This window comes from Protobothrops mucrosquamatus, unplaced genomic scaffold (assembly GCF_001527695.2).
Source record: "Protobothrops mucrosquamatus isolate PMUCROS unplaced genomic scaffold, P.Mucros_1.0 scaffold347, whole genome shotgun sequence".
Classification (NCBI taxonomy): domain Eukaryota; kingdom Metazoa; phylum Chordata; class Lepidosauria; order Squamata; family Viperidae; genus Protobothrops; species Protobothrops mucrosquamatus.
The window spans coordinates 933925-951556 of record NW_015386684.1 but is presented as its reverse complement, the minus strand read 5'-3'; the positions used below and the strand labels follow the sequence as shown (position 1 = coordinate 951556).

General features: G+C 39.1%; 1 protein-coding gene across 1 annotated transcript in view; it reads left to right on the top strand.

Annotated features, from left to right (window-relative positions):
• Window positions 1-17632, top strand: part of DOCK7 (dedicator of cytokinesis 7) — a gene marked incomplete in the record, with an annotated part of 134915 nt that overhangs the window by 73258 nt on the left and 44025 nt on the right. Inside the window, 12 exon segments of the mRNA XM_015815543.1 lie at window positions 521-610; window positions 1682-1777; window positions 2373-2513; window positions 2684-2797; window positions 3352-3522; window positions 4308-4447; window positions 7792-7961; window positions 9203-9357; window positions 10517-10699; window positions 11560-11695; window positions 12393-12489; window positions 15224-15320. Coding sequence (XP_015671029.1) covers window positions 521-610; window positions 1682-1777; window positions 2373-2513; window positions 2684-2797; window positions 3352-3522; window positions 4308-4447; window positions 7792-7961; window positions 9203-9357; window positions 10517-10699; window positions 11560-11695; window positions 12393-12489; window positions 15224-15320 — 1590 coding nt within the window.

Genomic DNA, 17632 nt, shown 5'->3' with positions numbered 1-17632 from the left:
GATTCACTTAACAAACATATTACTAACTTAACAACTGCAGATTGCAAAATGGGGCAAAGCTCATTTAACAAATGTCTCACTTAGCAACAGAAATTTTTGGACTCAATGACTGTCGTAAGTCGAGAAATACCTGTAGTTCTATACAATCAATATTGGTATTTGGAGCAATAGCTCAATATTTTTTAAATTGGGGTGAACGACACAGAAGTTAGAAAATATGTTATTTTCTTGTATGTCAGCGAAATGCAAAGTTATTACAAACTAGTTTCGTACTTTTGCAACACTTAATGTTGTTAAATTGCCTAATGTTTGATCTCCATTTGGACCATATAAATCTTTTTTTAACAAACAGTTTTATTGTCTATTAATAAGTTCAAAAATCTCCATAAAGTTCAGTACTGCTTTTCCTTTTATTGAAATGCATTAGAGGTTGAAATCTAAAATGTTTCTGTTATTTTTTTCCTAATGTCCGTTGTCATCCATAGCAAATTTTAATGTGCTGTCACCGTTTATTTTGCAGGCTGCAGATCGAAGCTGTAATCGCATGTCTTCCCATACAGAGACTCCAAGTTTCTTACAAACATTAACAGGGCGATTGCCAACTAAAAAGGTAGATATAGCAAAGATCATTTCACGCTGTTGTGCAAGGCAAGGAGGGATAAACAGTTCAGTCACTGTTTAATGTGTCCCAAATTTGAAGAGTGCTGAGTCAACTAGAGTCGCAGTGGCTTGGTTCTAGTTCCACAAATATAAAATAGCTTGGAGGTTAATCCAGATGAATCACTTTATTATTTGTAAAAATATTAATTCCTTTAGATCATACACTTGAGAGCAATATAAAGATTAAGCGAATGCTCAGTGTGCGTCAGTGTAGCTTACAAGGGCTTCCATTTACTATCTCCGATGGTTTGCAAATTCTTATCTTTCATGGAGGTAGGAAGAAATTGTAGATTACTGACAATTCTGCTTCTGCTTGGGAGCATCAGGGACTGAGCAGCAGGGAATCTATACAGGTGGCTTTCCCCTACCAGTTTGTTTTTTTTCTAAGAGATGGATGAAAAGAATAAGAAATCTTTCTTATTAGTTTTCCAGGTGGTCAGAAGTTTTTCTCCCTTTGGTAAAACTAGAGAAAGGAGTGGAATTGTCAATTTCTCTTTCATCCTGAGCTCTCATTTTGCTCCCAGAAATTCAGCCTTTTCTAACAGTAATAGGAACATTTCAGGAGAAACCCAAATGAGAAATTATGAGAAATTGTAATTTGTCTTTAGTTCTACCTGACATAGATTGGATTTACGCCTCCTCCCATTATGCGAGATTTCCTTTAAAAATGGTTGTTAAAGAACCGCTAACCCTTGCTATAGAGTTCATAAAAATAGTTTTGCTCGTTGTCATCCCTGTATATTACGAATTACAGCAGCGGTCCCCAACCTTTCCAGCTTTGCGGACTGGTGACAGGGGAGGGGAGAGCGGATGGTTCCACGCGAGGGGTGGGTGAACGCATGCACAACTCGCCTGCCACTCACGCAAATGGAGCTGTACAGGCGCTTGCCTGCTGTTTGTGCAGTTCTGAACAAACCATGGCCTGGTACTGGGCTGTGGCCCAGGGGTTGGGGATCCCTGAATTATGGTTTCAAGAATGATTAAATGCTGGATGTGTAAACATGACTTTTAATCTTGCTAGCTTTTTCATGAAGAACTGGCTTTACAGTGGGTTGTCTGCAGTGGAAGTGTTCGTGAAGCAGCTCTTCAGCAGGCATGGTTCTTCTTTGAACTTATGGTAAGAGAATGAGAAAATTGTTCAGTGCAGGGATGGGAAACCTTCATGTGCCCCAGTCTAAAGTCACAACCCTTATGCAAGAGATCAGTTCAAATCTCTGGTAAGACCTGCCTATTTCTTTCCTGTATTGGGGGAAAAAATGATCGGAAAGAAAGGGGGCCTACTTATCTTTTTTTGTTGTTATTGCCTCTGGATTTCTTTCCTGATCCCTATCATAGATTAACTTTCAGGGGAAATGGCCACTCATTATCCAGGTGATATCTACTTGTGGAGAAGATAAATGCCTATGAAAGTTACTCTCCAAATGGTAAGATAGAGCTAGACCAGGGATAGGCAACCTTGGCTCTTTTATGACTCGTGGACTTCAACTCCCAGCTGGCTCAGGAATTCTGGGAGTTGAAATCCACGAGTCATAAAAGAGCCAAGGTTGCCTACCCCTGAGCTAGACCAATGGGGAAAGACGGTAACCTGGAGCCTCTCGCAATTCTTCTAATGATTAAATCTGGTTTACAGAATAATATCGAATCATACCGCTATCCACAACTGACCTTTTTGTGTGCAAGTGATAGTGAGTGGTAATATATGTTTCCTCCAGGTAAAAAGTATTGTGCATCATTTGTATTTTGCTGACAAACTCGATGCACCCAGAAAGAATCGTTTTCCAGAGCGCTTCATGGATGACATAGCCGCGCTGGTCAGCACAATCGCCAGTGATATAGTCTCCCGGTTTCAGAAGGTAATGGAAGCAATTCAGTTGTGCTCTTGTCAAACGTACACCCCGATATGGAGAGATAATTTCCAAATAGTGGACAAGTGGTTGGATAAGAGCCTCGGCATGAAACTTCTGTTTTGAAACATCCTGTCCTTTTCCTTTTTTTTCCCTTTTTCTTTTCCCCTCTGACGCAGGATACAGAAATGATTGAAAGACTCAACACTAGTTTAGCATTTTTTCTCAACGATCTGTTGTCTGTCATGGACAGAGGATTTGTCTTTAGCCTTGTTAAGACTTACTACAAACAGGTACGGTGACAAGATCAAGGTAAAAGGAGGGCATCTAAAGTAGACAAGGGCTCGGGGTATAGAATTCTTGGAGGTGGCTACATTCAACAAGGAGAGGGGAGGAAAGAGAGGATACATTGTAGTATCTGACTAGAGGGATGTTTTCCAAAGAGGCTCAGATTCTGAGCCTGCTCTCTCTCCTTCTCTTCCCCTCTGAATTTGATGACCATCTGCTGGGGATGCCATCACGGTTGGAGTCCGCTTGTAGACTCCAAAGGCATCTTTTTGGCTCTTGATGTTGGAAAAAAAACATCAGATTAGGTAGAACATACTCTGAGCCAGCAGAGTGGTTACACTCAGCAAGGAGATAGTCCAAGCGGCATGTAAATGCTTCAAAATAGTTTAAATCTCAAATTGAAAGTAATAATGTATTGCTCATTTTTTATGAACACCAAATTTAACATGCCTGTCCTTTGCTCTCTTATTTTTGTTTTCTAGAGGAACAAGGATACATTTACTTTTGTAGGGACACAGCTTCCTTGTCGCTTTTTAACTTTGCTTTTCCTGTTTTACAGGTGTCCTCCAAGCTTTATTCTTTACCAATCCCCAGCACACTGGTGTCTTTGAGGCTGGATTTCCTTCGGATTGTCTGCAGCCATGAACATTATGTTACTCTGAACTTACCATGTAGTTTGCTAACACCGCCTGCATCTCCATCTCCTTCAGTGTCATCAGCAACATCACAGGTGAGTAATATACCAAAAGTGTAGTGTAGTTGTATAAGGCTAATAATAACCCAGTGGATTGCAGCATTTCAGTCCATTAGATTAGATTTTTCTTTAACTCTGCTCTTCTTTAAATGCAGACTTTTTAAAAAATTACACTGTGTTAAACCAAACTGTTACTTGATCGATTTTGACTTGATGTGATAAATATAAATATAAACCAGTTACTTGATTGATTTTGGTGTGTGTGTATGAATGAATCGGTGAGAATCGAACTGCTGGCAGCTGGCAGTCAGCAGACGTAGCCTGCAGTACTGCATTCTAACCACTGCGCCACCAAGGCTCTATATAATATAAATGTACCTATTATAGCTTATCAACATGGTTATTGCAAACTATGGCTTAACATGAATTGTTACCCTCGTTAAACTGTCTAATTCCTGAAATTCCTAGCTCCAATACCTAATATTTCCGCTAAATGCATAAAAATGGAAACTGAGTAATACGCCTCAATAATAATAATATGGTTCCCATTCATAAATTCTAGAAATATCAAGAACCCTTTTTAATTTGCAATAAACAAGTCCTGTTGTAGTTAGTTGTTGCACAGTAATAAAAAAAGCAGATCAATTCTTTTGCCAAACTAAGGTTGAATGTTTTTCTTTGTTGTTGTTTTTCTTCTTTCATGCTCTCTTATTTTATTACGAATATATTTATATAAATAAATAATGTGATGACGGTTGTGAAGTCTACTAGGACTAATACATATAATAAAACTTATGAGAGGCTGTGTTTTTGTGCAACAGAGTTCTGGATTCTCAACAAATGTCCAAGATCAGAAGATTGCAAATATGTTTGAGCTCTCCGTGCCTTTTCGTCAACAACATTACTTGGCAGGACTGGTACTTACTGAACTAGCTGTCATTCTAGACCCTGAAGCAGATAGGTAAATTTTGAAATTGTTTCCAACAGGCTGTAATAACAACAACAATAATAATAATGTTGGAAGGGACCTTGGAGGTCATCTAGTCCAACCCCCTGCTCAGGCAGGAAACCCTAGACCATTTCAGACAAATGGCTGTCCAGTCACTTCTTAAAAAATTCCAGTGTTGGAGCATTCACCACTTCTGGAGGCAGGTTGTTCCACTGGTTAATTGTTCTAACTGTCAGGAAATTTCCCCTTAGTTCTAGGTTGCTTCTCTAATTTAAAACATATTTCCTCTCTCATAACCCTTCAAATGTATTGTCACAGGATTGTGAAAGAATGTATTTCTTCTCAAGTCCTTGTTCCTGTCACACTCAACCACTCTTTAGATCTGCTTAGATAGTTGCACAGGTAGTCCTCGACTTACAACAGTTCATTTAGTGACCGTTCAAAGTTACAACGGCACTGAAAAAAAGTGACCTTTTTCACACTTAACAACCTTTGCAGCATACCCGCAGTCACATGATCAAAATTCAGACGCTTGGCAACCGACTCGTATTTGTGATGATTGTAGTGTCCCGAGGTCACGTGATCCACCTTTTGTAACCTGACAAGCAAAGCCAATGGGGAAGCAAGATTTACCTCACAACCATGCTACTAACTTAACAACTGCAGTGATTCGCTTAACAACCGTGGCAAAAAAAGATCATAATATGGGGCAATACTCACTTAGCAATGTCTCACTTAGCAACAGAAATCTCGGGCTCAATTGCGATCATAAGTCGAGGACTACCTAATTTTTGCCCACCAGAACAGCTTTTTTAGATCAGGACCATAAAAAAGAGAAAATAAGTGGAACAGCTGCATGTTTCTTAAACAGTTGAAGGCCTTCAGCATGGCCAACCTAGCGCGATAGTCTAATCGCAGAAGTGAAAAACTGAATCAACAGCTAATGCATGGTTGATAATATAGTTTGATTGCTAGACTATGTTTTATATTCTCCAATGTACTGTATGGTCTTTTTGGACAACTATCCATTGACAGAAAAATTAGCTATCACCCTGGCATGAGAACCCACAGGCATCAAGAAAATCATACAAATATAAAATACAATAAAATTTATTAAGCATGGCGTCGCTAGAAAGGGGTTGTTTTGTTTGTTTCAAACCAAGTTTTTATTTTCCAGTAGAATAGTCTGTGGTTGAATAGTAGAGTCTCCCATTAAGTAATTGAGGTCAGTAACAACTCAACCATGAAAAATGCAAGTAATGGAGCAAGCGATAGATAAATTTTAACTGACTCCATCACTTGTTAATGAATAAATCGTGTAAAGACAAAAATACAGCAATTATTTCATTTCCTCACTGCAAGACACGATATGTATTATTGATCTTTTTCCTCCCATATACTCTTTTCAACTGCAGAGATGACATTTCTCATTTATATTAGGGTCAGTTTTGATGAGTTATGTCCATTCAGGATTCACCTCTCTTGATATTCCTAGCAACCTCTATCTGCGGGCTGTGATCAGTTCTAGGTCTCTATTTCCTAGAGAGAGCTATCACTGGGATGTTTCAGAGCCAAGCAAAACACTGTTGTTTATATATGTGTGATAAACCACTCAAGGAACACGTTGTGATATCGTGTGGCATAAACATTGCTTATAAATAAATAAGGAACTTAAAAGAATATGCAGAGGCCAAGTAGTGATAACGAACCCTTTGCTTGTATTTGTCACCAGAAATTGCTCCATCTTTAGCCATTGAAGCAAAATGGGTTGTGGTGATTTTATTCACACATAACTCGCAAGTATCAAATGATTTTGAAAATTAAAAAAAATGCTCCTCTTCATACCTCTAAAATTCAGGACAAAGTACTCTATTTTTTTTTAATTTCATGTATAGCTTTTGAATAGAGCTTGTTAATGAATTATCATTTAATTCTTGAACTAGATTTCAAGGTGCTCAACTCGAAGGAGGCATTACTTTTATAAGCGATAAAGTTGAATGCTGCAACATAAGTTAGATTAAGACTCCCCCCCCCCCTTTTGTTATGTATTCATTCCAGTGTTATTATCTTTTCTTGTACAACCATGGGCCTCTACGGTGGAGGGCAAGTGATGAAAATGCAACATAATAAATGACACAGATACCAAATTGCATATATGTTTGTCCTGTATTATTTGCATTATAATGTTATCATACACATTTTTATTTTCTTATTAACATGAGTTGCTGTGACATCACTACTTCTTAAATGTGTTGTGCTCCAGTCTTGGTTTGTGATATTCAATAACAAGAATAATCACGGATTACGTTCTCCTGCTTTGTGGCTATCTCTGGTTCTGAGAGTTAACCTTTGGGAACTTTTGCTGCAGCCATAAGTGCAAAAAATAGAGAAGAATAGGAAGAAGCAAAGTAGTTGAAAGTATCAACCATCTAAAACTGAACGTAAAAAGCATCCAAAAACATTCAGAATGACTACATGTTATAATCTCACAAAGTACGCTGAATTAATTTTGTTTATGGTAACTGTGAGTAGTCCACACTTCCTTTTGGAAACTATACTGGTTCCTTCTGCAGAAGAATGTCTAATTAAATTCTTGGTGTATGCCTACTGTCTAAAATAACTTTGTGTTTCAAAAATAAATCTAAAACAGAATGTAATTCAACTTGGAAATATTTTCCATATCTGACATGTGGGTTTCTCTCAGTATAAAGTCCTTAATTGCTTGCCTTAGATAGAAATTCCTGTAATTTTTAATCTTATTTTATGATTTATATACCATGTTGACTGTTGCAGTTGATATTCATATAATATTTTAATAATGATTTAGTAGTTTTTAAAATGATGGGGTGTATTTACCGTAGTTATTTAATGAAACATTGAAAATTTTAAAAAATTCTACTATATTTGTAAATTATTTGTGCAGTTTGTGCTTTTTTTTTTAACCTTTTCCCCTCTTTTTCCTTTTTTATTTGTGCATCTTCATTTCCCTTTCCCCTCCTTTTTCATAAATGCACATAATAATACCAATAATAATTTATCTGCAGATCAGTTTATATATTAACCCCCTGTCTATATTTTGTGTCTGGCGTTAAAGACACAGAAAATTGGCTTGTTTTGCGTATTCTAGTTGCGTATTCTACTCTAGTTCTGCAATACATTTGCTACGTGGCCTCAGATTAACTAAATAAAGGATAGCAGGTGAAATTGAAAATGTATACTTTACACAAATCATAAAATAAGGGATATAATCGGAAAGCAGCCAAATTTGTGAGTGAGTGTGTGTATGTGTGTGCTACTGTGCCATATCTACTCTAAAACTACTAACTCATCCTACTGACTCTTTTTTTTAAAAACAGTTTGTTTGGATTGCACAAGAAAGTCATCAACATGGTACACAATTTGCTATCTAGCCATGACTCTGACCCACGGTACTCTGACCCACAAGTAAAGGCCAGGGTGGCTACACTATACTTGCCTCTGATTGGAGTGATCATGGAGAGTGTGCCCCAGCTGTATGATTTCACAGGTATTTGGTATGCTAACCCATTAGCTGCACTGCCATGGGAATACTATGTTTAGTTAAAGCAGCAAATTATTATTATTTTTTTAAAGAGTTTCTAACCTGAATCCAAAAGCTTGAATGTGTGCTTGAAAAGTCTGTTTGCCTTTGGAATTCCACATCAAGGACACAGTTTTGTTCAGGGCTGAACAGAGTATTGTAGTCCTCGACTTACAAGCACAATTGAGCCTGAAAATTTACATTGCTAAGTAAAACGTTTGTTCAGTGAGTTTTGCCTCATTTAACTGTGACCTTTCTTGCCACAGTTGTTAAGTTAGTAGCATACGGTTGTTAAGTGAATCTGGCTTCCCCGTTGACTTTGCTTATCAAAAGGGAATCACATGACCCCCAGGGGGCACTATAACCGTCATAAATATGAACCAGTTGCCAAGCATCTGAATTTTGATCACATGATCAAGGGGACGCTGCAATGGTCGTAAGTGTGAAAAATGGTCATAAGTCACTTTTTTCAGGGCCGTTGTAACTTTGAACAGTCACTAAATGAACTGTTGTAAGTCGAGGACTACCTGTAGAAAATAAGAAATTAATGCATGCTTTACAGGTAGTCCTCAAGTTACAGCCACTTGTTTAGTGACCGTTCAAAGGTACAAAGGCATTAAAAAAAATGACTTGTGACCAGTTTTTCATACCCCTGAGCATACCCATGAGCATTTTCATACCCGTGAGAATTTTGGTCACATGATCAAAATCCAGACGCTTGGCAACTGGCATGTATTTATGACAGTTGCAGTCTCCCAGGGTCATGTGATCACCTTTTGTGACCTTCTGACAAGCAAAGAGCCACCTAGAGTCACTTGTGTGATGGGCAGTTACATAAATTGGACAAACAAATAAATAAAAAGTGACACCATTCTTTCACCCATTTAAAAATGATTACCTAAACATTCTAGAGTCCTCAAATACTTGAAAGGATATGTTACCAAAGGCTAATACCTACAGTATTGCTGTCCTCCCAGAGTATTTAGGTACAAATTCTGCTTGCATGTTAACAATAATTAGGGGGTTATTTTAATTTGAATTAGACTAGATGGCTGAAATGAACCTTTCTCATTGGGATTCTGTTGGGCTGTTTATATGCCATCTAATGCAAAGGTTTTCTGTGTTTTGCTATGAAGTGTGTGTATTCTGTGTAACTGGATTAAAGCGTTCATGTTTCATTTAATTGAGATTGGTCTGTTTTGCTGCAGAAAGTCACAACCAGCGTGGAAGACCAAGCTGCGTTGCAGTGGAGGATTGTGAAAATGAGGGTGGGAACATGATCAGTCAGACAGTTGCTATGGCCATTGCAGGAACCTCTGTCCCACAGCTCACTCGGCCCACCAGTTTTCTCCTCACATCAACGGTACAAAAACATCTTCCATCAATGGATCTATTTATAAATATATAAATATAAATAAATAAATAAATAAATAAATAAATATGTGGGGGCCTACATTCATAAAGCAACAAGACTGGGTGAAAGCCATGTCATGAAATGATGCCATTATTCTTACATATTTCATGGAAACTAAAGGATGAGTAGAGGAAAATGTTAATACATCATATTCCAATATGATAGTTTTAGTTCTTTGGGAAACCATAGTATAATAATACTATGGTACTTTAAAGCAGTGCATCAAGAGATAACCGTCTATGGAGATTCTCAGTCATCCAGGTCATGGGGTGTCCCAAAGGTACTTGTTTCAAAAGGCAACTGGCCTTTCTTTGTTTTTCCTTGAACACTTCGGTTTCACCTCAGAACTGAAGAAGCTTCTTGGATAAGAAGTGAAATGTCTTCAAGGAAAAACAAAGTTCAGTTGTCTTTTGAAAAAGCACCTTTGGGATGATCAAGATATAACATTTCTCTTCCCATTCTGAAATTTGTTGAAAGAGTTATCCACACCTTGTCATTATTTATTTTAGCATATGGGTATGTCACACATATATGTTAAAATTTCACCTAGATTAATAAAATACAATAAAATATAAAACATAAATGTTTAAAAGATCTATGTTCAAATACCAATGTCTAGGCCATCCAAGCATTGAATCTCAGCATCATTTATATTAAAAAAAATCAGATATTGGACTAGTATATGCTCTCAGCTTATAGCCAGTTACAGTGTGATCCCACAATGTGACGTGGAAACCCACAGTCACACTGAGGGAGGATACTATGACCAGTGGTGGGATTCAGCCAGTTCGCACCACTTTGGCAGAACCGGTAGCTAATTTTTTATTGCCCAGGCCCAGAATGGACTTCCGGAAGCGACATCCACACAGAGAACTGGTTGTTCACATATTTGAATCCCACCACTGACTATGACCCATTTATACAGAGTCTGGCAGACTCTCAACACCTTATGTTAATACTAAGCAGGATGGCATTAGGTCTATCTGAATAGCTTGCATCCCATTTCGAAAGCTGCAAAAAACCACAAAAAAATTATTTAGTTGGACTAGATGTATTTCAGGACCAAACTGGTAATCACAGTTTTGATCTGTTCTATCTATAAATCCAGACCAGCAGGCAACACTCAACATTTTCAGCTGATTCCAGTCGAAACCTTTTGATCTGCCTCTTATGGGTCCTGAAGAATGCTGACGAAAGTGTTCTGCAGAAATGGTTCACAGATCTGTCTGTCTTGCAGCTCAATCGCTTGTTGGATTTGCTTTATCTTTGCATTTCCTGCTTTGAATATAAGGTAAAATAACACTACCTACTTAAAAATGCAATACCTTTGATTGGAAGACGGGTCTTCTTCAAATGTTTGCACAATATAAGCCTTAAAATTGTATTGGAGGTTGAGCCCTTTTTGAGACACATAAGCTTTTGTTGATATTGTATGATTTCATTGAGAGCCTGAATTTGCATTGAATACTTTCAGAAAATATTGAATGAAACATAAGTTGAATAGTTTTGCTTCCTCAAAAGAATTATAATGAGAGGGAGAGTGCACTTAGCTAGAAGATTCCTATATAATTGCAAATTCAAGATTCTGAGAATGTTAACACTGACAGATTTGTATTAATGTTGTAAATATGTCTATCAAATTTATTTGTTTATTTAATAGATTTATATGGCTGCCCCTCTCAAATATGTTACTTTGGGTAGGTAATATGAAAAATGATTAAAAAACTAATCCAAAAATACCATTTTCTGTTAAATTCTGTGATAAAGTAGCATTTTTCCACTAAAAGATACCAGAATTAGTTCCTTCAAATGTTTTTATATCAGGGGTTTTCAAACTTGGCCCTTTTATGACTTTTGGACTTCAACTCCCAGAATTCCTCAGCTAGTGTGCCTGGCTGAGGAATTCTGGGAGTTGAAGTCCACAAGTCATAAAAGGGCAAAGTTTGAAGACCCCTGTTTTATATGCTCCCCACTTTACTCTTTCCAAGTTTCTCTCTGGATGAAATAAGGCCAACTCTGGTTTCTCCTCTAACATTACTTGCATTTTACAGGCCTTCTCATCTTTTTAATATTTATTCTTATAAAGAACTTCTAATCTTTAGAAAGAAAATGTTCTTCTTTTATATTCTTGCTCTTTTGTGAAACATCTAGGGGAAGAAAGTGTTTGAAAGAATGAACAGTCTGACTTTTAAGAAATCAAAAGATATGAGGGCCAAACTTGAAGAAGCTATCCTTGGAAGCATCGGGGCCAGGCAAGAAATGGTACGAAGAAGCAGAGGACAATTGGGTGAGTGGACTGGTGCCTTTATAGTTGAAAGAGTTTGAGCAATTAATTTTCCCAAGGGGCCATGTGAGAAACTGGGAATGTTGGGTGGGTGGAACCAATAGAGCTGTGAAGGTACGTAGGCCTGCATGTGTGCACATACATAAATTGAAAAAAAAAGTTGCCTTCAAAATAAAAGCAATTTGCAGGGCCGGACAGGAACAGCCAAAGGGCTGGATGTGGCCCAGGAGCTGTAAAATGCACAAGTTTGCCTCTGACAACAATTCTACATGATGAACACGAGCGACATCCATTTGTTAATATCTTCTAATAATCAGAGCATGCACACATACACACAGAGCTGATTAATTCATTCCCTATGCCACGCAGGCAGTCCTCGTCGTTGTACTAAGTTATATCTGGAAAACTGAACAGTAACAGATTTCCAAGAATTAATTATTGCTCAGGTAAAGGTAAAGGTTTCCCCTGTCCAGTCGTGTCCAGTCATCTCCATTTCTTAGCCAAGGGAGCCAGCTTTGTTGGAAGACATTCCATGGTCATGTGGCCAGCATGATTACACACCGAGGGCATGGTACCAAAGTGGTACCTACTTATCTACTCACGTTTGCATGCTTTTAAACTGCTAGGCTGGCAGGAATTGTGTGGGTACAGTTGTCCCATTTTGAATTGTTTCATGTTAAATATTACAATTCCCTGGCAGAAAGAAGTCCTTCAGGAAGTGCTTTTGGAAGTCAAGAGAACCTGAGGTGGAGAAAGGACATGACGCACTGGAGGCAGAACACTGAAAAACTTGATAAGTAATGCCGTCTTATCCTAATAGCTTAATACATTGAGCACCTGGCATAGAATACTGGGAGACTTTGCTGTCTCCTTTGTAGCCCTTAGTGGGCTACAATATGGACAGTTTTAGACACTGATTAAGCACATTTTTTTTCACATTATAGCTTTGAAAGGGGTTAAATGCTTGTGTAAGCTATGTTTAAAGCAATTTTGTTCCCGTGTATCTGGGAATAAGGTGTTGAACTCAGCGGGATTTCTGAACAGATCTGTTGGATTATATTAAGTTAAGCTATTATTAAGAAAATAATCTGCTGTAGTAAAAACTGATATGGCATCCTCTTAGATACTGCCAAGACCCATACATTGTACATGCAGGAAGTATATATGTCATTGGTCACTTAGTCATCCAGTAGAGTATTCTGGAGTTTAAAAATTGCTTCTTTCCTGCCCTAATCCATGACTCTAATTATTTTTCTACATGTGCTGTATTTTTAGAAGCCACAAACCAATCAGGTATTGTAGCCCTGGTATCCTGCTATGGGTTTTATTTTGTTTTGTTTTTCAGTTGCCACTTTGTACCTTTGCCCATTTTGTTATTGCAGCTGTGTGGTTTTTTTTTTTATGCTTTGCAGAGGTTCTGTATGCCTGTGTGTTACTGCAGTAATTGTTACATCAGGAATTGCTGGAATTTGAAACGTTGGGGTTAATTAGCTGTAAAAAGTATAGTCTCAGCTTTGCCTGGCTGGCTGGCATGCTTTTTATCCCCAGATCGTGGCATACTGAGATGCTTTGCAGAAGTTGTTTTGTGAAATGCTTTGGCTATAAAAAGAGAGTGTATATATCCTGCTACAGAAAGTTTCCGGTTCTGTAGCACGAGGCATGTCTGTATTCTTATGTGATTACTCCAGATCTAGCATATGGTCTCATAATCCCTTAACGCCTCTGATAAGGGTCATAAACAGCTCTGCATACCAAATGAATTGTATCTTTAATACCTCTTTAATTTGCTGTAGATGAGATTTTGGGAAAATTTGACAAGAGAGCCCGAGAGCCCTGCCATAGACCACCACCAATGGGGGAATCTTTTACTGTGCCAAGGGCTAAATTAACTCTGAGAATAATTCTCAAGGATTGTATGATGTCATAGGACATATTTATTTATAAGAAATGTATTTTTCTGCTGGAACAGTATTTATGCTATAGACTATATAATTAGTAAATAGGTTGTCTGGGTAAATCCTGCAGCAGCTAGAAGTGGTAGATGGAGATTAAAACAATCTGTAATGCGTGAAAACTCAAATATGAGAAAGATGCAGCAGGTAAGGAAATCAGCTCTTCTTTCTCAGCCCCAGAATAATTGGCTTAAAGGAGATTTTAAAAGTTAGTGGTCACAATTTATTTAGCACCCAAGTTAATAACATCTGAAAATGATTTTCTTGACCACAGAACCGTTAATTTTAAACACACACCTGTAGTGCAGAGCACACAAAAGGTGTGCTTTAATATCTGGACACCAGGTTCGTGTCAATGTGGATTTGAGCCAGTCTTGATACTTTCCAGATGTGTGGTCTTCAACTTCCAGAATTCTCAGCAATGGCTGTGGATTCATAAGACCAGCAGAAGTCAGTATGGATCAGGACCAGCCTCTACTTTTGAAACAATAAAATTCTTCCCTTAAAATCAAACTTATGCTGCTTTTCTTCTGAGGTATTTAGTATTGACATTCCACAAACTGGAGGCTGTCTGCAACTCGTTTGGAGTAGTTTGGTGTACTGTTTGTGAGGAATCATTATCAGATTTTAAAAAGCAGGTGTCATTTAAGAATAGGATAGCAAAACAAGGATATCTGCCAGATATCTACATTTCCATTTTTTGCTATCCAGACATTTTAGGAAGACACTTATTCACACAGCACCACCCTGTGTTCACATTATGAAATATGGAAAGCTATTTGTTACAAAATAGCATGTAAGGGGTTTTTTTTCCCCAACTGAAAGAGCCTTAAATTGTACTGACAGAATGGTTACACTTTTAATCATTCTTTTTAGATAAAGAAACAATGGGTATCTTTTAGTCTTTTGACCTAGTAGGAAAACTGAAAGAAAAACATAACTATATAAGGCACTGTGGGGCAAGGAATATAAGATAATCCACTTTGTGCTATGAAAACATTTGGGAATGTTTTAACAGTCCTATTAACATCAAAAGCAATTGCAAAAATGATTCGATGAAACTGCAATTGGGTTGCTTCCCAAGAAACGTTTGAAAGAACAATGGATTAATGAAAGCCTAATTAAAGATTGCTTCCACTGTGGAAACACATCAACTTTCTGATCCTATTACGATCAAAATATTATCCCCTTTAGGCTGGCCATTATTTATTTAAGCCAACAATTTGTCCTTTTTGAGCTATATGTGTGTATGTACGTGTTTGCCTGCATTTTATCTGTATTTGCCAGAAAAAAAAATCTCTCAAAAATAGCTAGATTATTGGTCCATCTAGCCCAATTTTACTTCCTTGGAGGTGCAGCTGTTCTGCAGCATCTTCAGATCCCATGCACAATTTAAAAACTGCAAAAGCACAACAAGACACAAATTAGTTGTTTCATTTTCTTCTTTTTGGATTATTTTGGACTGTTGTAGGAGGGGTTTTAAGAGGCATGCCATTTTACAAGCAGAATGACATTTGCTTTCCTTTGTTTTACGTCTTGGAGGAACATGGATTTTTAATTTTTATTTTATTTCTACCAGGTCCCGAGCAGAGATTGAACATGAAGCACTTATTGATGGTAACTTGGCAACAGAAGCCAATCTGATCATATTGGATACTTTAGAAATAATTGTGCAGGTGAGGATGCTAAGGAGTATTTGACATAGTTTCTAATGACCTAAATGCAACATGTGTTGTTTTTTGTACAAAAAAAAAAAATATTTCAGAATGCCTCCTACAAAAGCATATTGCAAATTGGTTGATGTCACAGCTAGCTTTGTAAATAAGCCAATCATTGATACTAACTTGTTATGAGGAAAGCTATGTTTCTTAAGCTAACACAGTAATATGAGAGTTTCATCTTCCATGCAAGCTTAGAGAGTAAAGAGGATTACCCTGATGGAGAAGGGCAAGATCTGTTACACAAGCAACTAAGAGGGAGACATTGCTTGAGTCCAGTTGATTGGAATAGATTTCTTGTCCTGGTCTATGAAGGTTCAGGCTTCTGGCATCTTGCCAAGGCCAGTGAGACAGTCTTCTGTCACATAGATTCTTGAAGACCTTCTGCTCCACCGTTTTCATTGTAGCAGTGGATAAAAGTCATTTCTTTCATCTGCAACCAGTATAGAAACTAAGTGAAATACTGGAGGCAGAGCGGTCATCGCTTTCTTTCATATAATTCTTGATCGGCTCTGCTAACCATGTATGCTAAGAATGCTGGTTATAGGTAGTCCTCAACTTACAACATCAATTGAGATTAGAATTTCCATTCCTAAAGGCAGTTGTAAAGCATGACTGCATGGGTTATTGGCAGCAATCTCTGCAGCCATAGTTGCTGCCATTAACTGAATGCCATCGTTGTTAGGCAAAGCAACATCATGCTGGCTATCCACAACCAAAATCAGTGGGGAAAATGGCACAAAGTTGCAAGTCCCAGGCTGGCAAGCAGGTAAAAAAATGCTGTTGGGTAGAGGAGAGAATGAGGAGGTGTGTGGGTGAAGGTGCACAAGGGAAATTAGGGAAGGTGTGGGGGAGTTGCTGTGACAATACAAGGGATGTGCAAGAGTTTAAGGGGTGCATGAGAGGCAGAATGTTGGTCAAGGAGAGTGAGAGGCTGCAAGGAGTGCACATGAGGGTGGGGGGGTGTGCGCAAGAGGCACACCATTGCTTAACACTATTCAAGGGTGCAAGGGAGGCATGGTGTGGGTTGGTAAGAGTGCAAGGGTATGTGCAAGAGGCACAGCACAGGTTGAGGAGGAAGCAAGAAAGTCGTTGGTTGGGGAGGATGTGAGGGAATATGTGGATAGCCAGCATGACACATGTGTAGAAGGGCTGGTGGGAGTGCTTACCCCAGTGCCTTGTGACATTCCCTGCAGGCTTCCCCACTGAACTTCTGGAGAAGTCAGCAGAGAAGATTGCAAATGTATATTGTTATCGCGAAGCCCTGGTAACTGGTTGCAAGTGTGTGCTGCAACTGGTTGTCAAGCTCCCAGACAGCAATCTGTGTATGCTGGGACAACCGGTACTCTGAGGACTGCTCCTAACCACCATTCATTCAGTGCCGTCTTGACTTTGAATGAATAGTCATAGGTCAATGATTATCTATATCAGTGATGGCGAACCTTTTAGAGACCAAGTGCCCAAAAACTGGCCCTGGCCCTGCTCCATCTCCTGCCCCGCCCTCACCCTGCCTGCCCGCAGAGCCACTCACCGCCTCCAGGGCCCGCCGCAGATCGCCCAGGCAACCCAGCAGCGCCATGGCAGCCATGCCCTCTGCCCGCGCCCTGCAGCATCAACTGTGCGCGATGGGGCGTGAGGGCAATCTTGTCTACGCTGCCTGGCTGCCATGTCCTTGACTGCGCTGCTCCGCGTAGGCCACGCTTGGGGGCAACTCTTCTCCAGGGGGGCTGCTGGTGAAGAGGGGGCCGCGGGGGGGGGGCAAGGCTGGGGCAATGGCAGGTGTGCCCACAGAGAGGGCTCCGAGTGCCGCCTCTGGCACCTGTGCCATAGGTTCGCCACCACTGATCTATATAGTCCTTCCAGTTTGGCAGGTTCTCATGTATGAGAATCACAGGACTAACAGGCTAACAAATGCCTGAACATAAAATGAGAGGAAATTAGATGAAATTTCTTCTGTTTTTATTATTCCTTTGTTTCATCAGTTCGCTTCCTTGTAAACAATAATTAATTCCTGCAATATATATTTATTAGCCAAATAATTTCAGATCAGTGGGAATTCTTCTCAAGCAAATAAGGATACATGTTAGATCCTACCTAGTGGCGATGAGGGTGGTGAGGTCTAATTACTACTCCACCCTCATTGCGTCATCAGATAATCGCCCGGCCTCCCTCTTCAGGGTGACCCGCTCCCTCCTCCAATTGAGGGGGGGCGGGGACCCCCTGGCGGGGAAGGCTGAGGAATTTGTACAATATCTGCATGACAAAGTCGC